The following is a 22,385-nucleotide window of genomic DNA, read 5'->3' as shown; positions in this document are numbered from 1 at the left end:
ACATTTCTGGGATCTTTTATTTCAGCTCATGAAACATGGGTCCAACACTTTACATGTTGCGTTTATATTTCTTGTTCAGTAGATACTTTAAGAAAACATAAGAGTCCATAACTTTAACAACTAATTGTATAGAACTAGTGTAACAGATTTTAATCAGACACGCCTTTTAATATCCATTGAAACTCATATTTACACAGTAACACTTTGAATTAATACATTACAAATCAAATAACATCTATAGAAGCAGTGCAAAAAAGGTACCATCGTTACAAACAACCTCAATAAAATGACACAATCTTAAACCTCAGACGTGTGTGAAAGCTTTGCTCTCAAAAGACCCAGACTTTGAGAGGTTACGTCCACCTGTACGCCCATCTTCTGCCATTGCATTTTCTATCTTCCACAGAACAGACCTCTTTAGGGTTTGCCGAAAGTCATGACCCATTAACACATACAGTATGGGGTTAAGGAAACTGTTTGCTGCAGCCATTGTGCTGCCCACCTTCAGCCAAGTGTAGAGCATCTCAAGGCTGTGATTCCCCAAGTTCAACTCCAACAGGACAAAAGTGTAATAGGGCACCCAGCAAACGAAGAAGGACACAATGAGGACAGTCATTACCTTGACAGGTTTAGTGGATTTCATGGGGCGACTCCTGAGCTGCACAAAGATAACTGAGTAGCAGAAGACTATAATCAAAAGAGGAATCACAAAGCCACAGACAAATCGACTCAGAGCCACTGCCTTGTGCCCAGACTGATAATCAGTATAGCACAGTGTATCAGCCCCGTGTGTTTTGGTCTGGCGGTAGACCAGTGAGGGTACAGTCAGGGCAGCAGAGAGGGCCCACACGAGGACGACCACTCCGGATGCTCTGGGTATGGTCCGGTTGTTCTGAGCCCAGACAGGAAAAGTGATTGACACACAGCGGTCAACACTGATCAGAACCAGCAGGAAGACGCTGCTGAACATGTTGAGGAACATAGCGGAGGAGGTCAGCTTACACATGACCAGCCCAAAGGGCCAGTGTGAGGTGACCATGTATACAATGTTAAAGGGCAGACAGACACAGAACAGAAAGTCTGAGATGGCCAGACTGAGGTACCAAGTGGTGTTGACCGATGTTCTCATCTTGAAGCCAGAGATCCAAATTACTATAGCATTTCCACTGAGACCCAGTAGTGATATAAGGATATTGATTACAGTTTCCACTGAAAAGGACCTGGGATGGTTGAAAGTCACTGAGCCACTCACAGAGGTGTTTTCATATGTTTCATTGAAGGCAGTATAATCTTCTCCATATTCTGTATAGTCAAAATCCTCCATGTTACTGGAAGACTTTTCTAGTCAAAGACTCCTAAAACGTCCTGTTGATATACGCACAAATGATCAGCCAACACATTGAAAGCATACAATTACAGCTAGTCATGTGCTCAAATAACTTCTCATTATGTGCCTTTCGTCAGACTTCAGAACTGAGCACTATGACATAAAAAGGTGTAAAGTAAAAGACTCACCTTGTGTCAGTGTGAAATGACAACAGCTATTACAGCCTACTGAGAGTGTTCTCTGAGTTTAAATACCCCTGTGGCTGGAGCAATGGCTCACTTCTTCTTTCATTTGAAGTCAAAACAACATAACGGAATGAGGAACCTAGATGGGTTCTGAGTTTGAAGTTCCACATCACACCAGAGTATGTGAGCAGAGCGAGGAGCAGAGCGTGCCCAATTTGACTGGAGCGTGGATCGAGATTCCCAAAGGCTGGAGCGTCGGCCTGCTCCCCAGCTCCAATTTCGCTTCAGTAGCGTTCCAAGTAGCAATCACTTCACGAGCTCAGGGCATGCCCGCCTCAGCACGCGTTTGTAGTAATCTTGTGTTCAGCTATACAGTCGTGGCCAAAAGTTTTGAGAATGACACAAATATTCATTTTCAAAAAGTCTGCTGCCTCAGTTTGTATGATGGCAATTTGCATATACTCCAGAATGTTATGAAGAGTGATCAGATGAATTGCAATTAATTGCAAAGTCCCTCTTTGCCATGCAAATGTACTGAATCCCCCCAAAAACATTTCCACTGCATTTCAGCCCTGCCACAAAAGGACCAGCTGACATCATGTCAGGGATTCTCTCATTAACACAGGTGTGTGCTGATGAGGACAAGGCTGGAGATCACTCTGTCATGCTGATTCAGTTCGAATAACAGACTGGAAGCTTCAAAAGGAGGGTGGTGCTTGGAATCATTGTTCTTTCTCTGTCAACCATGGTTACCTGCAAGTAAACACGTGCCGTCATCATTGCTTTGCACAAAAAGGGCTTCACAGGCAAGGATATTGCTGCCAGTAAGATTGCACCTAAATCAACCATTTATTGGATCATCAAGAACTTCAAGGACAGCGGTTCAATTGTTGTGAAGAAGGCTTCAGGGCGCCCAAGAAAGTCCAGCAAGCGCCAGGACTGTCTCCTAAAGTTGATTCAGCTGCGGGATCGGGGCACCACCAGTACAGAGCTTGCTCAGGAATGGCAGCAGGCAGGTGTGAGTGCATCTGCATACACAGTGAGGTGAAGACTTTTGGAGGATGGCCTGGTGTCAAAGAAGGGCAGCAAAGAAGCCACTTCTCTCAAGGAAAAAAATTAGGGACAGACTGATATTCTGCAAAAGGTACAGGGATTGGAATGCTGAGGACTGGGGTAAAGTCATGTTCTCTGATGAATCCCCTTTCCGATTGTTTGGGGCATCCGGAAAAAAGCTTGTCCGGAGAAGACAAGGTGAGCGCTACCATCAGTCCTTTGTCATGCCAACAGTAAGGCATCCTGAGACCATTCATGCGTGGGGTTGCTTCTCAACCAAGGGAATGGGCTCACTCACAATTTTGCCTAAGAACACAGCCATAAATAAAGAATGGTACCAACACATCCTCCGAGAGCAACTTCTCCCAACCATCCAGGAACAGCTTGGTGACAAACAATGCCTTTTCCAGCCATTGGGCAAAAGTCATAACTAAGTGGCTCGGGGAACAAAACATTGATATTTTGGGTCCATGGCCAGGAAACTCCCCAGACCTTAATCCCATTGAGAACTTGTGGTCAATCCTCAAAAGGCGGGTGGACAAACAAAAACCCACAAATTCTGACAAACTCCAAGTATTGATTATGCAAGAATGGGCTGCCATCAGTGTGTGGCCCAGAAGTTAATTGACAGCATGCCAGGGCGGATTGCAGAGGTCTTGAAAAAGAAGGGTCAACACTGCAAATATTGACTCTTTACATCAACTTCATTTAATTGTCAATAAAATCATTTGACACTTATGAAATGCTTGTAACTATACTTCAGTATTCCATAGTAACATCTGACAAAAATATTTAAAGACACTGAAGCAGCAAACTTTGTGAAAATTAATATTTGTGTCATTCTCAAAACTTTTGACCACGACTGTAGCCCCTTGCGTTAACTACTGTCATGATGTTCGCAAAATATTTTAATAAAGAAGTTGATAAAACTCACAGGTGTTAAGTCAAGGTGACTTACAATGATGAGGACCAAGCGCAAAAGAGGGAGTTGCGGCAACTAAACAATCATTGTGGAATCTGAAAAGACACTTATCCCAAAAGCATGATGATGTACTTACTAGGTGCTTAAATAAAGGAATGAGGTGGGTAGATAACTAAGTATGTCATTGTAGCTGGATTTTCAACCACTCAACTCAGCCCACGTGCTCTGCATCACAAACTTGGCTTGTTCAGCACCACGGAGAGCACTATTTCTATCACTCTATTTTCAGACAGCTGGGGAGCTATAGTTAAAAGTTGACCAATATCGCCTTCTTGTGTTAAATTTAGGAAATTAAATAAATCTGAACGTTTGGTTTGATTTTTTTTTATTTAAATTGCTGAGAGGAAAGGTCAACCGATACCTCTCTTCAAAACGACCATGCACACTCTTGTTACGTAAGTGTGAAAATACATATTCCTTACATACAAATCAAATGTTATTTGTCATGTGCTCCGAATACAACAGGTGTAGACCTTACTGTGAAATGCTTACTTACGAGCCCTTTTAACTAAAAATGCAGAGTTTTAAAAAAATAAGTAAGAAAAATGTGCTAAATATATACAAGGGTTACCGGTACCGGGTCAATGTGCAGGGGTACAGGGTAATCGAGGTAATTGAGTTAATATGTACATAACAAGTCAAAAGTTTGGACACACCTACTCATTCCAGGGTTTTTCTTTATTTTACTATTTTCTACACTGTTGAATAATAGTGAAGACAAACCATGAAATAACACAAATAGAGTCATGTAGTAACCAAAAACGTGTTAAACAAATCTAAATAAATTGTATATTTGAGATTCTTCAAAGTAGACACCTTGCTGACATATTTGCACACTCTTGGCATTCTCTCAACCAGCTTAATGAGGTAATCACCTGGAATGCTTTTCAATTAACAGGTGTGGCTTTTTAAAAGTACATTTGTGGAATTTCTTTCCTTCTTAATGCGTTTGAGGCAATCAGTTGTGTTGTGAAAATGTAGGGGTGGTATACCAAAAAGATAGCTCTATTTGGCAAAAGATCAAGTCCATATTATAGCAAGAACAGCTCAAATAAGCAAAGAGAAATGACAGTCCATCATTACTTTACGACATGAAGGTCAGTCAATCTTGCAAAAAGTGCAGTCGCAAAAACCATCAATGATCAGCTCATTTGTCTTGCTCACGTTGAGGGAGAGGTTGTTTTCCTGGCACAACACTGCCAAGTCTCTGACTTCCTCCCTTTATGCTCTCCTCGTCTTTTGTGATCAGGCCTACCACCGTTGTGTTGTTGGCAAACTTAATGATGGTGTTGGAGTCGTGCGTGGCCACACAGTCGTGGGTGAACAGGGAGTACAGGAGGAGACTAAGCACGCACCCCAGAGGGACCCCCGTGTTGAGGGTCAATGTGGCTGATGTGTTGTTGCCTTCCCTCACCAACTGGAGGCGGCCCATCAGGAATTCTAGGATCCAGTTGCAGAGGGAGGTGTTCAGTCCCAGGGTTCTTAGCTTAGTGATGAGCTTGGAGGGCACTATGGTGTATTCAATTAACAGCATTCTCAAGTAGGTGTTCCTTTTGCCCATTTGGGAAAAGGGCAGTGTGGAATGCAATAAAGATTGCATCGCCAGTGGATCTGTTGGGGCAGTATGTGAATTGGAGTGGGTCCAGTGTTTCTGAGATGATGGTGTTGACGTGAGCTATGACCAACCTTTCAAAGCATTTCATGGCTACAGATGTGAGTTCTACAGGTGGTAGGCATTTAGGCAGCTTACCTTGGCGTTCTTGGGCACAGGGACTATGGTGGTCTGCTTGAAACATATAGGTATTACAGACTGGGCCAGGGAGAGGTTGAAAATGTCAGTTGAAGACATTTGCCAGCTGGTCAGCTCATGCTCTGAGTAAGCGTCCTGGCTTCCTTGGACCACTTCCGTATTGAGCACGTCACTGGTACTTCCTTTTAGAGTTTTTGCTTGTAATCAGGAATCAGGAGGATTTAGTTATGGTCGGATTTGCCAAATGGAGGGCGAGCTTTGTATGCGTCTCTGTGTGTGGAGTAAAGGTGATCTAGAGTTTTTTTCCTCTAGTTGCACGTGACAAAAATGTGGTTAAAACGGATTTCAATTTTCTTGCATTAAAGTTCCCGGCAATTATGAGCGTTGCCTTTGGATGAGCATTTTCTTGTTTGCTTATGACCTTATATACAGCTTGTTGAGCCCGGCCTTAGTGCTAGCATCGGTTTGTGGTGGTATATAGACAGCTACGAAGAATATAGATGAAAACTCTCTCGGTAAATAGTGTGGTCTACAGCTCATCATGAGGTACTCTTAACTCAGGAGAGCAAAACCTTTGAGACTTCCTTACTATTAGAGATCGGGCACCAGCTGTTGTTAATACAGAGACAAAGACCCCTGCCCCACCTCCCCGATTTTACCGGAGGCTGTTGTTCTGTATTGCCGATTCACAGAAAACACAGCCAACTGTTTATTATCCATGTCCTTATTCAGCCACAACTCGTGAAAAATAGGAAATTAAAGTTGTTAATGTCCCGTTGATAGGATAGTCTCGAACGAAGCTCCTCCGATTATCGATTCCTAGATGCAGTCTCACCAGGTATCCGTCTCGCCGACCACTGTAGCGGCTAATTTAGTTAGGCCTCTATGTGTAACATTTTAACATAGCTTCTGCCACAGTCACTCCATGGTCAGTCACTCCATTGGAGCCACTCCTCTGGTACTGGTCCACCATTGCCAGGAATGTAATACACACCTGGGTGATGCCACAGCTGCTGAAAAGCACACGAAAAGCCATCACCTCTTAGCAGTGGTTCGGAGCATTCTTCCTTTGCTGCCTCTGGACACAGCATGCAGTCATTGGTGTAATACTTCCAAGCTGATTTAACAACAATATAGCTATCAAGCCAAAAGATAAACTTTTCATCACGATCTTACAACTGAGAGTCAAGACCACATGATAGTGATCAAACCCTAGAGCATTCAAAACTCCAAAAAATAACATTTAAAAATGCAACAAAAAACACTTAGAAATAAAATACAAATATATTACAATGATAACAGATTATATTTTCACCTGTTCAGTAAGGTAAGGTGGTAGCTGTGTTCTGAGCTTTTGAGTGATCCCCAGGACTCACATACTGTAGCTCAGAGAGCAGCTGGCCGGTGAATTGGGGACCACGGTTGGACACAAGAAATCGGGGGACCCCCAACTAGATAAAGATCTCCTTTTTCAGGATCTTGGTGATATGGTATGTTTTGCTGTCCCCCAGAGGGAACATATCAAACCACTTGATGCTATAACCAGCAGGTATACATTTCTGTTCTTCTTACTGGGTGGAAACGGGTCCATCGGCTCCAAGTGTGTTTCCTGGTTTGTTGTTGTCTGCTTTATACTGTTGGCAGATGGTGCAGGACTTTATGTGCTCCCATACTTCTTTACGGATACTGGGAAACCAGGCAACTTCTAAAACATGTAGTAAGGTATTCAGTTTTCCTAGAGGACCCCCCTAGAAGGTTGTCATGAAAGTAGTGTAGGAAACTGGAGATTAGTGCCTGGGAACAACCAACAGGTACTTTTCCCCATCATCCTTCAAGGGAACTCTACAATAGAGGGTGCCTCGCTGGTCTTTAAACCTGATGTGTTCTGATCTGCTGTCAACATTGGTGTTATTTTGAGCTGTTGTCAAGGAAGATGTCAAGGAAGTGAGTTTGTGTTTATACAGGACCTCCCGCCCCCACCTACCATTAACCAATCATGTCAATGCGGAGCTTACAGAGCCCCCCGCTTTGCTACAAAATTTGGGAGGCACACGGCGATGCAGTATGGAGCTCAATATGGCCTCTGCATACCTACGGAGGCTCCACTATTGCATCACACCCTCCATACGGAGCCTCCGACCACATTTTTGGATCAAGCATAAATTGGCGTTTAGGATCCATTGAGTCAGGCGAGATGTAGTTGAGCACCTAGGAGAGGGCAGAGTGGTCTGTATACACTTCAAACTTTACTCCTTTAAGGTAGTGCCTCAGAAGTATATTAGTTACATTCCAATCTGCGGCAATCACCTTCTCTCCTTTTGGTGTCTGGGTTAAGATTGGGGTCTGTGTTAAGATGGCCCTCAGCCCCACTTCACTTGTTGAAAGGGTAAGGAGAGGGTCGGCTGAACCAACACAACTGGGTCTCGAAAGGCACCCTTCAGAGTATCCACACTGGCCTGTCTTTGCTCTGTCCACTTCCATTCTACGCCATTCAGCTGGTTTAAAGGTGCTTCCAGGTCAGCAAAGAGTGGGATAAACTTGGGATACCAGCCAGCTAACACCAAAAACCTCCGGAGAGACTTTGTCTTTGGGGGTTGGATACTCTTTCATTGCCTGTGTCTTGTCTTGGTCGATCTCAATGCCTTTCCCTGACACTGCTGTGATGTGGTGAGGTTGGACCCAGGTGCAGAGAAGAGACCAGACGAGGAATCAGTGGTTAAGGATAAACATAAATACTTGACTGATAAACAGTAGCCGCAGGATCACAGTACACTGGAAATAACAACAAACACTAAGTCTCAAACTCACTCAGGAAACAATCTTCGCACTCTGATCCAGGTAAGGCGACATCGTCGAATGAACGCCTCGGCTGATGGCACCCCAGCTTCGGCCTCTTGTTCAGGAAACAAGGGGGTGCAAACCCGAACTGACACTCGAACGGCGACACAGTGGACGAGTTCGGCAGTGTGTTATGAGCATTTATTCCTCCCAGGCGAGGAACTTGCTCCAGTTGCTGGGCTGAGTGGAGATGAAACAGCAGAGGAGCTTCTCCAGCTCCTGGTTGGCCCGCTCAGTTTTCCCATTAAACTGTGGGTGGAACCCAGAGGAGAGACTCACAATACCCCAACAGGGAGCAGAAGGCCTTCCAATAGCGTGTGATGAACTGGGGCCCACGATCTGAGACAATGTCATGGGGAAGTCTGTGTAGTCAAAAGACATGGGTAATCATTAGATCAGCGGTCTCCTTCGCTGAGGTCAACTTGGGTAAGGTGATGAAATGGACTGCCTTGGAGAACCGATCTACGACCACCAGGATAGTGGTAAGCCCTTGGGATGGAGGTAACCCTGTGATAAAGTCTACGGACAGCTGGGACCAAGACCGGCTGGGGATTGGCAGAGGTTGGAGCAACCCAGCTGGTCACTGTCATGAGGACTTGCTTTGGGCACAGGTGGAACAGGCCGCAACAAAGGATCTCACATCCTTGATCGTGTTGGGCCACCAGAATTTCCGCCGCAGGAACTCCAGTCTCCGATTAACCCCTGGATGCCCAGTTAATTTAGAGGAGTGTCCCCATTGTTGCACTCGAATGGGCTGATCATGGAACATCAAGTCTGTTAGTGGGACCCCCGCCGGAGTCATGTTCTTGGGTCTGGGCTTGTTGTACCATGGTCTCAATACTCCATATCACAGAGGCCACAATGCGAGCTGGGGATGATGAGCTCGGAGTCCCTCTCCTCGTTAGAGATCATGTTGGCAGGACAGGGCATCTGCTTTCTGATTCTTGGATCCCGGACGATATGCTAGTGTGAAATCAAACCTGTTAAAAAATAGAGCCCACCTAATCTGGCGAGCATTCAACCTCTTGGCTTCTTGAATGGAGACCAAGTACTTATAGCCTGTCCAGATCACAAAAGGATGAGATTCCCCCTCCAACCAGTGTCTCCACCCCTCAAGGGCCGACTTAAGTGCCAAGAGCTCCCGGTTGCCTACATTGTAGTTGTGTTCCACTGGCAAGAACTGCTTGGAGAGAAAGGCACATGGGTGCAGTTTCTTTACCGCCACTGCTTCGGTGTCCGAGGCATCCACCTCTACCACAAAGGGACGAGTAGGACATTTTAATCAGGGGATTTGTAATTCTCTGGTGAAGTCTTGATCAATGAAATTCTCTGCGGTCCATGAAAGCTTGAATCTGGTGCTGACGGTTGTCCTAGTTGAGGGTTGCGGGTAGTGACAGACAGTGACTGGGTAGCCAGGGGTTAACTGCAGAGCTCCTCAGGGTCTCCCCTTGCTCCTTTTGTTCTGGCGAACACTGGCATTTCCAAAGCTCTGGGCATGTAGCTCGGAGATGGCCGAGACCTCTGCAGTAGAGGCTGCAGCCTTCACCTGCGCCTGTCACGCTCCTGTGGGCTCAAACGCGTGTGTGAGGAACCCCTTGCATCCTCCCGGGTGGCCGTTATACCGTTTGAGGGCTGGGATCTTGGGTTCCCGGTGCAGGTTCCCTGGAGGAACTACGGCAATGGCTGTAGCACTGGGCAATGAGACTTGGTCATTGGCTCCTCTTGGGTTGAGGTTGGACTGTGGTTGGAGGGAGTCGGTAAGTGCCCTGAGGGTCTCTGATATTTGGGAGAGTTGTTCTTGCTGCCGCCCCTGCTCCTTGGTGGGTTACAACATTCTTGAAAAGGCTACTCTCCTTGGTGTTATCCTTACAAATAATCCTGATATAGGTATCAGTCTGGTGTTTTCTGCTCAGTGAAAAAACCTGTCCTAACTTATCATAGACACTTGCTAAAAAACTTTAATGAACAAGCCTTCCTTCTTGATCTGGCTTCTATAGATTGGTATAGAATCAGCTTGATCCCCCTGTTGAAGATATTTTCAGTGGTATCCTTAACAAATATGCACCCATAAAGAAAATGAGAATAAAAAACAGGTTGAGCCCCTGGTTCGACCGTGATCTGGCAGAATTACTCCACCTCAAGAATTCCATTTGGCAAATGGCTTGGCACACACATACTCAGGCTGACTGGCTCTCATTCATGCAAATTAGAAATAAGTGCACTCAGGCTATCCGGAAGGTCAAAGTTAGTTACTTTAAGGAGCAGTTCTCTCTCTGTGGGTCTAACGGTTAGGGGGTTAGGGTTAGGGTTTATTCTCCAGGTCTTTAACCGTTTTCCAGAACTTCTTGGGGTTAGAGTCTAACCCCAAGAAGTTCTGGAAAACGGTTAAAGACCTGGAGAATAAACCCTCCTCCTCACAGCTGCCCATGTGCCTTAATGTTGATGATTTGGTTGTTACTGACAAGGAGCAAATGGCTGAGCTCTTTAATCACCAGTTCATTAACTCAGGATTATTATTTTACTCATCTCCTACCCCTTCTAATGTGACTGTCCCCGATGCTCCTACCGCTGCATGGGGTCACTGAGTCCGAGGTGCTAAAGGAGCGCCTTAAACTTGACCACAAAAAAACTTCTGGGTCAGATGGTTAAGACCCTTCCTTCTTTAAGGTTGCTGCACCTAATATCGCCAATCCTATCTCTGACCTTTTTAACCTGTCTCTCAACTCTGGGGAGGTTCCCATTGCTTGGAAGGTAGCCATGGTGCATCCTTTATTTAAAGGGCGAAATCAAGCAGATCCTAACTGTTATAGGCCCATTTCTATTTTGCCCTGTTTATCAAAAGTGTTGGAAAAACTTGTCAATAATCAACTGACTGGCTTTCTTGATGTATATAGTATTCTCTTGGGTTTCCACTCAGGTGTGTCACTGCAACCTTAAAGGTCCTAAATGATGTCACCATTGCACTTGATTCTAACCAATGTTGTGCTGCTATTTTTATTGACTTAGCCAAAGCTTTTGATACAGTAGACCATTCCATTATTGTGGGCCAGCTAAGGATTATTGGTGTTTCTGAGGGGTCTTTGGCCTGGTTTGCTAACCATCTCTCTCAAAGAGTGCAGTGTCAAGTCAGAATATCTGCTGTCTCAGCCACTGCCTGTCACCAAGGGAGGTCCCCAAGGCTCGATCCTAGGCCCCACACTCTTCTCAATTTACATCAACAACATAGTTGAAGCAGTAGGAAGCTCTCTCATTCATTTATATGCAGATGATAGTCTTATACTCAGCTGGCCCCTCCCTGGATTTTGTGTTAAACGCTCTACAACAAAGCTTTCTTAGTGTCCAACAAGCTTTCTCTGCCCTTAACCTTGTCTTAAACACCATCCAAAACAAGGGTAATGTGGTTTGGTAAGAAGAATGCCCTTCTCCCACCAGTGTGATTACTACCTTTGAGGGTTTAGAGCTCATACAAGTACTTGTGAGTATGGCTAAAAGGTACAGTGTCCTTCTCTCAGCACATATCAAAGCTGCAGGCTAAGGTTAAATCTAGACTTGGTTTCCTCTATCGTAATCGATCCTCGTTCACCACAGCTGTCAAACTAACCCTGATTCAGATGACCATCCGAACAATGCTAGATTAGGGAGGCGTAATTTATAGATCGGCAGGTAAGGGTGCTCTCAAATGGCTAAATGTCCTACTACCATTTGGCCATCAGATTTGCCACCAATGCTCCTTATATGACACATCACTGCACTCTATAATCTCTGTAAACTAGTCATCTCTGTTTACCCTTTGCAAGACCCACTGGTTGATGCTTATTTACAAAACCCTCTTAGGCCTCACTCCACCCTATCTGAGATACCTACTGCAGCCCTCATCCTCCACATACAATACCCATTCTGCCAGTCACATTCTGTTAACGGTCCCCAAAGCACACACAAAGCTAGATAGCTGCAAAAAAACACTCAAACTGGACCGTTTTGTCTCCATCTCTACATCCAATGCCCTTTGTGTTGTTCACTGTGCCCAATAATGTTTGTACCATGTTTTGTGCTGCTACCATGTTGTTGTCATGTTGTGATGCTCATGTTGTGATGCTACCATGCTGTGTTTTCATGTGTTGCCATACTATGTTGTCGTTTTTAGGTCTCTCTTCACCTAATGTTATGGTGTCTCTTGTCCTGATGTGTGTTTTGTCCTATATTCGTATTTCATTTTTAATCCCAGCCCCCGTTCCCGCAGGATCTCTTTTGACTTCTGGTAAATATGAGTTTTTTCTTAACGGATTTGACTAGTTAAATTAATAATACAAATAAAACCAAAAGACGTCATGATTTGACCTCGTATTTTTCAGAGTTCACCGTTGTCTTGAAAGCACCATAAAGGTAGGCGCTCGCATGGTTTGAGACTGCGTCATTTCAGACAAACCGTGAACATGGCGGGTCTAGTAGCAGCAAAGAAGTGCATCACCCCTCTTGTTGTGATCAAAAGGCTTTCTTCCCCGGAATATAAAGCCCAAGCCGCCTACCACAAGAAGGTAAAAAATAACTAGCTGTGTTTGATAGCTGATAAATTCAACCATGTTTCACTGTTGCGGTCGTAAACTCTTCCAACAACATGAATGGCTTGGCGCAGTAACGTCAGGCAACTAATTTAGTAGGTTAACTACCTCTATTAGGTAACTGAACTTGCCCAGAAGCAAAGGTAGCATTTATGATCTGTTATTTATTTGTCATACAGTGATGTTAGCTAGTGAAATATATTCGTTAAAGAATGCGGTAGTTTAGGTAACATGCGTCACATGTCTTGCCTAGTATTAATTTAGAGCACTCTAAAGGTAACTAGTTAACTGTAATTTAACATGTTCGTTTTTTTTATCTTCACTTTTTTCCTGCCAATGCAATTTTCATGTACAGTAACATGTCGAGTGAGACAAGTGCTACTTGACGGTTAATCTGTTCCGTCCTGAGCTGTTATAAATTAGCTAGTTCGGTGACACGCAGTGACGCGCCATCTACAGTGGTAGCCCTGGCAATACGTAGTTTAATTGATTTTGGCTCTTTATTAGACTCGGAAATAGCATTTACACTAACTCGGTTTCTGTTGAACCAACATTAGATGTGTGTCCCTTGATCATTATTCAGTTCATTACAATTTGTAAGTCGCTCTGGATAAGAGCGTCTGCTAAATGACTTAAATGTAAAATGTAAATTACACAAGTTATTGGACGAAGGTCTATTCTGTGTTGTGGAGTTTTAAGCGCTCGGTCTGAACATTGAAACACAAATTAGTGTTTTTTTATTTTATTTTTACAAGCGTGTATGCGCTTCAAATTAGAAAGGATGTCTATTTTAAAGTGAGCGGGTAAATTGGCAGAAAATAGACTGTTTGTGCATTGTTACATATGGATTTGTGACATTCAAGTGTTTTTGTAGCAATAAAACACGAGGGGCAGAGTTGTGGACTCGAGCAACGTGACTTGACTCTACTCCTCACCCTCCGATCCAACAGGTCCCAGTCATGCTCAATGGGATTGAGATCTGGGCTCTTCCGCTGGCCATGGCAGAACACTGACAGTCCTGTCCTGCAGGAAATCACACTCAGAACAAGCAGTATGGCTGGTGGCATTGTCATGCAGGAAGGGTACCACATGAGGGAGGAGGATGTCTTCCCTGTAACGCACAGCATTGAGATTGCCTGCAATAAGTTCAGTTCGACGCTGCTGTGACGCACCGCCCCAGACCATGACTGACCCTCCACCTCCAAATCGATCCGGCTCCAGAGTACAGGCCTCGGTAAAGCTCATTCCTTCAACGATAAATGCAAAACCGACCATCACCCCTGGTGAGACAAAATTGCAACTTCAGTGAAGAGCACTTTATGCCAGTCCTGTCTGGTCCAGCCATGGTGGGTTTGTGCACATAGGTGAAGTTATTGCTGGCGATGTCTGGTGAGGACCTGCCTTACAACAGGCCTACAAGCCCTCAGTCCAGCCTCTCTCAGCCTATTCCGGACAGTCTGAGCACTGATGGAGGGATTGTGCGTTCCTGGTGCAACTCAGGCAGTTGTTGTTGCCATCCTGTACCTGTCCCGCAGGTGTGATATTTGCATGTACCAATCCTGTGCAGGTGTTACATGTGGTCTGCCACTGCGAGGACGATCAGCTGTCCATCCTGTCTCCCTGTAGCGCTGTCTTAGGCGTCTCACAGTACGAACATTGCCATTCATAGCAGTCCTCATGCCTCCTTGCAGCATGCCTAAGGCACGTTTACACAGATGAGCAGGGACCCTGTGCATCTTTCTTTTGGTGTTTTTCAGAGTCAGTAGAAAGGCCTCTTTAGTGTCCTAAGTTTTCATAACTGTGACCTTAATTGCCTACTGTCTGTACGCTGTTAGTGTCTAACGACTGTTCCACATGTTCATTAATTGTTATGGTTTATTGAACAAGCATGGGAAAACAGTGTTTAAACCCTTTACAATGAAGATCTGTGAAGTTAATTTGTAAAACTCCAAATAACTCTTTGAAAGACAGGGTCCTGAAAAAGGGATGTATCTTTTTTTGAGTTTGCCACCTATGGATGCAAATTGAAGTGGCTCATTCTAAATGCTTACCCTATAATGCACTAAATAAATAAAAATTGAGCACATGTTTCACATTAAATACATTGAAGCAAAATTTGACAGTAGCCTAGAATATTATATTATTAAATTGAATGAACAAACTTTTATTTGAGAAATACAGGCCATGTTCTTTTTCAGCCATGGTTTTCACTTGAAGCATTGTCTTATAATTCGCTTATTTGTTACAGTTGCAAAGACATATTTGTAGTCAACTTCATTCTGAAGTTATCGGCAGTTCCAGAGAGACCCATCAGAGTAGAGTCTTTGTTTAGCGGTGCTCTTCTGTGTATAAAGTGACAGAATGGCAAAAACAAGCATCTAATGACACACTTAGCTATTCTGAGTGGTCTGAGGTAAATAAGGGTTTTCAAGTGCAACTTCAGTAACTATGGTTTTGAGAAATGGCTTGGCTACTAAAGATGCATCTTAAGATGGTTCTAACAATGATCTTAATGCTACTCAGGCTCTGGGAAACAAGGCCCTGATATTTTAGGATATTCAGACAATCCTCGTAATGATGATCTCATCAAAAGCTTTGTTCCCAGCATTGTTTAATAGTGTAGAGAATGACTCCGCATCTTGGCTATTACATCTGGGGGAGGGAGGTTGCAACAGGAATTACTGTTGTGCGCAGTGGAGCCCTGTCCTAATCTGTTTATTTTAATTTGCCTTGCGTAACGTCAACTTGTTACATAACAGCAATACAAGAGGCCTCAGACTTGAGCCTGCTTTTTTGGGAGACAGTTGGAATGTGATTACAGATGCTGTTATGTGAATGTTTGTGATAGCAGCAGGGCATGTTCCCAAGAGAGGGTAATCATAATTGTGAATTAAGTGGAATCAACAATATGATGACTATCCATGACATTTCCTTCCCTTTTCCAATTTTTAGGTAGTGGACCACTATGAGAACCCAAGGAACGTTGGGTCCCTGGACAAGACCTCCAAGAATGTGGGTACAGGCTTGGTGGGTGCCCCAGCTTGTGGAGATGTGATGAAACTGCAGGTACGTTGGTCCCCTGGAGGATTTGCAGAGATGCGGCATGTTCTATTTAGTTACCAAGCATGTGTTTAGTAACGTGACTACATTGTTTATGAATTCATTTGTGGACAAAAGTCACCATTGAATAAAGTCACTCCTTTCTGCAGATTGAGGTAGACGATTGTGGGAAGATTGTGGACGCCAGGTTCAAGACGTTTGGCTGCGGCTCCGCTATCGCCTCCAGCTCCCTGGTAACAGAGTGGGTGAAGGGCAAATCTGTGAGTGAACGTTCTGCACCCATGACACTTCCTCTGCTTCCTCTTTCACTGTTCTGTCTGAATGTTTCATTTCTCAATTCAAGTCTTTTCTGCCACGCTGCTTGTTTGTTCCTTTTGTTACATATCATGGTTGGGTGGAGTTTATTTCTTGGTTGATGGAATGTTGCTCGCTTGGCTTTCAGATTGACGAAGCACTGACCATACAGAACACGGATATTGCCAAAGAGCTCTGTCTTCCACCGGTCAAACTTCACTGCTCTAGTAAGCTCTTATTTCAGTCTAATATCTAAGGCTTTTCTTTCCAAACTGTTTAACAAGTTGTGAAATTCTAAACCATTTTTTAAAACCTCATTTTAAAACCATTTGAAATTCCTGACTGCGCCCTTTTCTCCAGTGCTGGCTGAGGATGCCATCAAAGCTGCCCTCCATGACTACCGTCTCAAACAACAGGATGGCAAGATTGAGGTGGTCAACACCAGCAACTGAGGGCTTTGCCAATGTCTGAACACCAGTGTCCTGCACCCTACTACCAAGGGGACACTCAAAGTATATTCCTGGATCCCCACTCCACCATTCTTCTGTATATGGGGCACCTTAAATTAGTTCATGTTATGTCCACCCATACAATGTACATAGATGGCACAGTGTACACACCAAGCCCCTGTGGCATTATGTTTTTTTGATCTTTACTCCAGCCTGTCACATTAACGCACATTTTAAGGGCACTGATCGGGGGATTGGTACAAAGTAAGCCTTATTTTCAGGAATGAAAAATGTGAAGTGAGTTGAGTGTACAGGAGTTTGCTTGCTTTGTGCTTGAGTATTTTGTCATAGTATGGGTGTGTTCCATTGGGAAGTGATTCTGGATGCAGTGGTAGAAGTATTGAATAAGCCTTAGTTTGTCTTAGTACAGGAGTGTTGATGGAATACTAATGGCTTGATGGCAATGATGAATTGTAATGCGGAGAGATGTAAAATGGTAGCAAACTATCAAGGTATCTATTTTGAATGTTTGGTGACATTTCAGACATAATTCCTGGTTTTAATGAAAAGTAATAAAGTAATGCGTAAGTAGTATTGCATGTCGGTTTTAGTCATTTAGTCAACCAGCTTTTCGGTATTACCTGGTATTTGTCAGATGTAGTAGTGTATACTACCAGATACATTGAATTGCTGTATTTCTCCACTAGATGGCAGCACACAGCCATGTTAAATATGTGACTTCATACATTCAGCTAAATGGTTCTGCTTTTATCGTTACCTACCCAAATACACAACACATTTTAGAATGCTGCTGTTTCTTACTGTCTTCATAAAATCTACTTTATTCAACCAAAGTACAATTATGGAAGATAAGTCGGCACCTCCACAAACATTTTGGAGTGTGCATGTTTTCAACCACACCGGACTAACCAGCCTGTATTGTACAAGTCGAACAGCCACTTGGATGCTTTCCCAACTTCTGACCTGGGTCTGCAGCTGAGCAACTGGCCCTTTAAGGGATAACAATCTGCAGTTGCTTCACATTTCTTTGACTGTTAAAATACTTACGTAGGCATTGATTCTTGACGACTAACTTAAATGCTTCATGAGCTTAATCTGTCATACCCATTCAGAACCCCAACTATAAGTTTGTTTTACTTCAATGTTTGTGAACAAAGTTAGTGTAAACGAACACTATAGCTTCAAAACATGGTTCACAATCAGTTTGATCTCATGGATGCTCAGTCCTTGCATCCATAGCTCTGACTTTGAGAGTTGTTTCTTAAGCCCCATCCATCAGCTGTTTACTGAAACAAGTGGCTGGGAGCCTGCTTTGTTATTGTTGGAACTCCGGATTGACCCTTTAATGGAAATGTTTAAAGCGACGGGATAAACATTTGACTAACCAAACGATAAACAGGTTTTATAATGCAAAAATACTTCCCTTAATGTAGGAAACATGCTAAGTTCAAGTTGTTGCAGATGCTGCACTATGATGTGCTCATGGTGAACCTCCCCTCTACTTATTCATATTTGTTCAAGAGGCGGCAGGTAGCCTAGTGGTTGGAGCGTTGGGCCAGTAACTGAAAGAATGCTAGGTCGAATCCCCGACCTGACAAGGTAAAAATCTGTCATTCTGCCCCTGAACAAGGCAGTTAACCCACTGTTCCTAGGCCGTCATTGTAAATACGAATTTGTTCTTAACTGACTTGCCTAGTTAAAAAGGGAAAGTAATCTGTTGCCCTAAAAAATGATCTCTACCAATGAGTGGAAGAGAAATAAGAGGCAGTACCATTACTTTGGCTATTGTACAAATACAAGCAACCCTAGACTACAGCGTCTATGGGTTGTATGCTCAAGTTACATCATATACCCTTTAGGGAGTGACATTGAAAGATGGCTACTGGGAAACAAAATAATGATTACATACAACTGAATAGACATCATTTGGTATGGCTTTGCCTTAAAGATGTCACTCATGCAAAAGCGTCCAAACCATTGAGCTCAAACATATTGTCCAATGCAGTGGAGGCTGGTGGGATGAGATATAGGATGGGCTCATTGTAATGGCTGGACTGGAATAAATGTAACGAGATCAAACATATGTAAACCACATTTGAGTCTGTTCCGTTGATTCCATTCCAGCCATAACAATGAGCCTGTCCTGCTATAGCTCCTCCTTCCACCAGCCTCCACTGGTCCACTGTCCAACATAGTTAAAATGCTGTTTTCTCTCCAGTGATCAACGGAATAGACTGCGTAACAGTGGAGTTCTCCTGCCTATCCCCTTCCTGCTTGGCTTGTGAGTGCCCTTCGCCAGATGGAAGCTCAGCTCTTGTGAGTGACTCATCATCCTCTGTTAGACCTATCTGTCCTGGAAGGATCTCTGGCTGCTTGGGGCAGCTGCGGTGTTGGGCCTCACTGTCTGAGAGCTGGCATGCCTCCTCCTCGCTCTGCTCAGGTGCATTTGATGGCTCGTTGTCTTTCTCTATGATTTCTCCCTCAGCCTGAACATTCACATCAGGACTTTTCTCTGCAGCTGCTGCTATCTGTGTGGGGTTGTTTCCCTCTCTCTCACCCAGGGAAGGTTTGGAGGGAGTGCGGAGGTTCTTGGCTGCCCTCATGATGTCTTGTTGGAGCTGCTTGCTTGAGTCAACTGGTTCAGCCTGCTGCCCATTGGAGGGTTTCTCTGGCACCTCGTTGAAGAGCTTGGTACCTCCGGTCTTGTCCCTCTGGTCCACGTACATCTTAGAGGGGAAGGACGAGGGGTAGTAGGCATTGACCTTCCGCTTGCGGCTCATGATGCAAGCACAGCAGAGGATGAGGAAGATGGTGATGAAGAGGATTGAGGCAACAAGGATGAGGAGCATGTTCTCCTGCAGGAAGTGAACCATCTGGCTGAGCAGGAAGTGCTCTATGTGAGTGGAGCCATCTGAGGTGGTTGGGGACTCTGAGGCTGGGCCACTGGTGGTAGGTGAGGAAGGGGTGGGGATGAGGCTGCCCAGCTCCTCCCCCTCTCCACTGCCCTCCAAGGAAATGTTGAAAGGGAGGGGTGTGGCCAGACTGGGACTGCTGGACCAGAGCATCACAGAAAGACTAATCAGATGAAGTGCCATGAGGAACGTCATCTCCTGTAGGACCTGCAGAAAACAACAAGAACAGTGTCAGTGCTGCTGCAATAACTGTTGACAATTTGAATTAAACAGATTTTGATCAACAGAGGTGTTTGCAAGTAATGTAGCTGTTCTTGTGTCTAACAGTGACAGCTAACATCTACTGCTTTGTGTGTGCTTCACAAAACATTGTAAAGGCCTCACCCATCTACAATGAATGAACATATCTTCTGAGTCATTTCTATTCTTGATAGAATGTCTATAGCTGTAGAGCCCTAAATGTAATTTTAAGACCAAGACAGCAGCTGAGAACTGATGAGAGGCAGGCAGGATTTAAAGTCTGGATTCAAATCATAGCATGTCACATGCAGACAAGCACAATGGCAATGCACACAGACAGATACAGTAGATGTACACAAATGCCTAGATTCAATCAGATTGGCCTTAACCCACAATAACTGAAAACTGCACAGCAGATCATTGAGTCGATGTCGGAGGTGTAAATGGAGCTGTCAAATTGGTGAGCGGCTGCTCTTGTGGTCATTGTCACGAAGCCACACACATCCTACCCACGTTCAAAGTTCAGAATGAAAAAGTATAGAAATAATGACATCATTAGACTAAATAATACAAATTCATATGAGCCTAATCAAGTTGTAGATTTACAACACACATTCCAAAATGTTAAACTTGTAACAAGGCTGCATGGGATTTCTACTAATGAGACTTGGTGGAAATGTCTGCGATAGGTATAACGCCGCGAGTCGCTTGCTGATATGACAGCTTCAATGCAGTTACACCTCCGTGGGTTAAAGCGGAACTGATCGAATCTAGGTCAAACTCCTGACCAGTCAATGATATTTGGTTACATGACTAAAAAGTTAATCCCATTTTGTCAATCTGCTTTTGGTCAATGTGAGAGTCACGTCATCTGATGTTAATGTCATTGCTTCCTGTCCCGATCTTTTAATAACTGTTTTGGATATTTATTTAAACAACAGCTCCTTTTCATGCTGCTTCACAGAAATAAATCATGGACCGCTCATTTCCCTGAAATTGAATCTGGCTTAAATTAATTTTCTATGGTAACGCGGGTTAACCAGCTCCCTCAGGTAATTCTCACATAAACCACTGTCACCTATTTTCCCTGGCTGCCACTACTCTTGCCCAACTAAAAATGTTACCCCGGTATTTGGGAAAAATGCCCCTTTACAACAACAAAAATGATTAAATAACTAAAAAAGTGTAAACTGTAGCCACTTATTTCCCTTCATAGTTTGTTTGCCTAGCATGTTCATCATCCACATACCACATTTTTACCAAACTTTGCATTTTTGTGTCAGCAGTTGGACATTGTTCTTAGAGGGGGTTGGTTACCCCACGTTACCCTAGCAATAACAAGAAGAACTAACTCTTACTTTCACAATGACTGAGAAAAAACAACTGATCATTGCCGAAAGAAATGTAATTAATAGAGTTGTCATGATTCCTTACTCAACATGTCAGAAGCATGTATTTTCTACACAATATATTTATATCTGAATGTTCCACAGTTGTGCTCTGCTGAATGTAGCCCTGGACTAGAATGCTGGCCTGGTCCATATAAACCAACCAACCCCCTCCTTTACCCCCTTTTCCCACTCCATCTGTGTGCAAGCTGGGCCACATGAGGCATTGCACTTATCAGGGAAGGGGGGATGGGAGTGCATCTACAGTTTATCGCCCATTCCCCCTCAATGTATACTTTCACACACATGCAGATATGCGAACACACACAAAGGATACAGATGTATTAGTCTCTATTGAAGTGTTCAAGATACCATTAGATGGAGACGATCAGACATTTTTCAACAGTCATACATTTAGCACTGCCTTTGTGTGGGAAATAATGACATACAAACATTTTAATCCGATTGAATAATTCAAAAAATAAAAGCTCTATTCACCGCACGTTTATCTGCACAATGTCTCATGCAAATATGGGAAACCCATTGGTCTCAGAGAACATCCTGTTGGGGAACTCTATTGAACTAGCCTGATTCCCTGCTGGCGGGCTGCTTGCCTGGAGACATGTCATGATGCTGTCACTGTAGCTGAACTGCACTGCAATGGTCATGTGAGGTCATACCTGTCCACTAAAGTTAACTCATATTTGATAAGAATGTTATCAGCTAGTATTTCATCTGTTTCCCTATGTGGTAAAATGTACAGTGAAAGTAAATTAATAGAAGTGGCTCTACTCACCTCCTACAGAAGTGGTCACACAGGAAAGGCTCCTCTGGAACTGTGGATGCTTGAGGAAAAGGGACTGAGAGAACAAGAGGGAAAACGTGCTTGCCTCACCTCCTCCAGTAACTTCTACAGTTTCAGATTTTAGACTGGCGTTTCTCTGACCGGCACAGAAGGGAAAAAAGGTTTTTTGCCATTAGGACACATCCCTCCTTCCCCCTTTCTTCTCCTTTCCTCCCCTTCCTCTCTTCTCCTTCCCTCCCCTCCTCCCGCTTTTCTCCTTCCTTCCCCTCCTCCCTCTCTGGCTGCATTGCTTCCCAGAAAATGACTGGGCTCATGGGCTCTACACAGATTGTTCTTGTTAGGCAGTAGTCTAATGTGATGTGGGGGCAGGGGGCTCGGCTCTCCTGTCCCAGATCTAGATGCTCAAGGCCAGAGTCAACAACACTGCAGCAAGCTGGCTGGAGCTCAGAGTGAGTGGGGGAAAAAAAAAAAGCGTTCAGGGTTTTAACTGGGGAATAGACAGACTCAACTAACTGCAGACAT

The 22,385-nt window shown here is 44.1% G+C and overlaps 3 protein-coding genes across 4 annotated transcripts; 1 reads left to right on the top strand and 2 right to left on the bottom strand.

Annotated features, from left to right (window-relative positions):
- On the bottom strand, window positions 1-1,559 carry LOC124048805 (chemerin-like receptor 1). The gene is made up of 2 exons (XM_046369899.1): window positions 1,516-1,559; window positions 1-1,365 (listed from the first exon to the last, which is right to left on the bottom strand). Exon 2 carries the CDS (start codon window positions 1,322-1,324, stop codon window positions 305-307), a length of 1,020 nt encoding a protein of 339 aa, XP_046225855.1. The 5' UTR covers window positions 1,325-1,365; window positions 1,516-1,559; the 3' UTR covers window positions 1-304.
- Window positions 1,560-12,264: 10,705 nt separating this feature from the next.
- On the top strand, window positions 12,265-17,091 carry LOC124048811 (iron-sulfur cluster assembly scaffold protein IscU-like). 2 transcript variants are annotated; one of them, XM_046369909.1, is made up of 5 exons: window positions 12,265-12,393; window positions 12,488-12,670; window positions 15,647-15,760; window positions 15,904-16,014; window positions 16,409-16,548. In XM_046369909.1, the coding sequence occupies exons 2-5, from the start codon at window positions 12,569-12,571 to the stop codon at window positions 16,517-16,519; spliced, it is 438 nt and encodes a 145-aa protein (XP_046225865.1). In that variant the 5' UTR covers window positions 12,265-12,393; window positions 12,488-12,568; the 3' UTR covers window positions 16,520-16,548. The 2 variants fall into 2 exon arrangements, with proteins under 2 accessions (XP_046225865.1, XP_046225864.1); XM_046369908.1 differs by lacking the exon at window positions 12,265-12,393 and adding an exon at window positions 16,197-16,275 and having other exon boundaries at window positions 12,489-12,670; window positions 16,409-17,091.
- A 224-nt stretch (window positions 17,092-17,315) lies between these two features.
- Window positions 17,316-22,111, bottom strand: tmem119b (transmembrane protein 119b). The gene is made up of 2 exons (XM_046369903.1): window positions 21,855-22,111; window positions 17,316-19,637 (listed from the first exon to the last, which is right to left on the bottom strand). Exon 2 carries the CDS (start codon window positions 19,623-19,625, stop codon window positions 18,714-18,716), a length of 912 nt encoding a protein of 303 aa, XP_046225859.1. The 5' UTR covers window positions 19,626-19,637; window positions 21,855-22,111; the 3' UTR covers window positions 17,316-18,713.
- Between the last annotated feature and the right edge of the window lie 274 nt (window positions 22,112-22,385).

Source organism: Oncorhynchus gorbuscha, linkage group LG11, assembly GCF_021184085.1.
Source record: "Oncorhynchus gorbuscha isolate QuinsamMale2020 ecotype Even-year linkage group LG11, OgorEven_v1.0, whole genome shotgun sequence".
In the NCBI taxonomy this organism is placed as follows: Eukaryota; Metazoa; Chordata; class Actinopteri; order Salmoniformes; family Salmonidae; genus Oncorhynchus; species Oncorhynchus gorbuscha.
Note: the sequence above shows the minus strand (reverse complement) of the source record. Positions and strands in the feature narration are given on the sequence as shown.

Coding starts and splice junctions, on each gene's coding strand:
- LOC124048805 (XM_046369899.1), bottom strand. CDS start 1,324: ATGGAGGATTTTGACTATACAGAATATGGAGAAGATTATACTGCCTTC.
- tmem119b (XM_046369903.1), bottom strand. CDS start 19,625: ATGACGTTCCTCATGGCACTTCATCTGATTAGTCTTTCTGTGATGCTC.
- LOC124048811 (XM_046369908.1), top strand. CDS start 12,569: ATGGCGGGTCTAGTAGCAGCAAAGAAGTGCATCACCCCTCTTGTTGTG. Junction 15,761..15,903: donor GAGATGTGATGAAACTGCAG/GTACGTTGGTCC, acceptor TCCTTTCTGCAG/ATTGAGGTAGACGATTGTGG. Junction 16,276..16,408: donor GGTCAAACTTCACTGCTCTA/GTAAGCTCTTAT, acceptor CCTTTTCTCCAG/TGCTGGCTGAGGATGCCATC.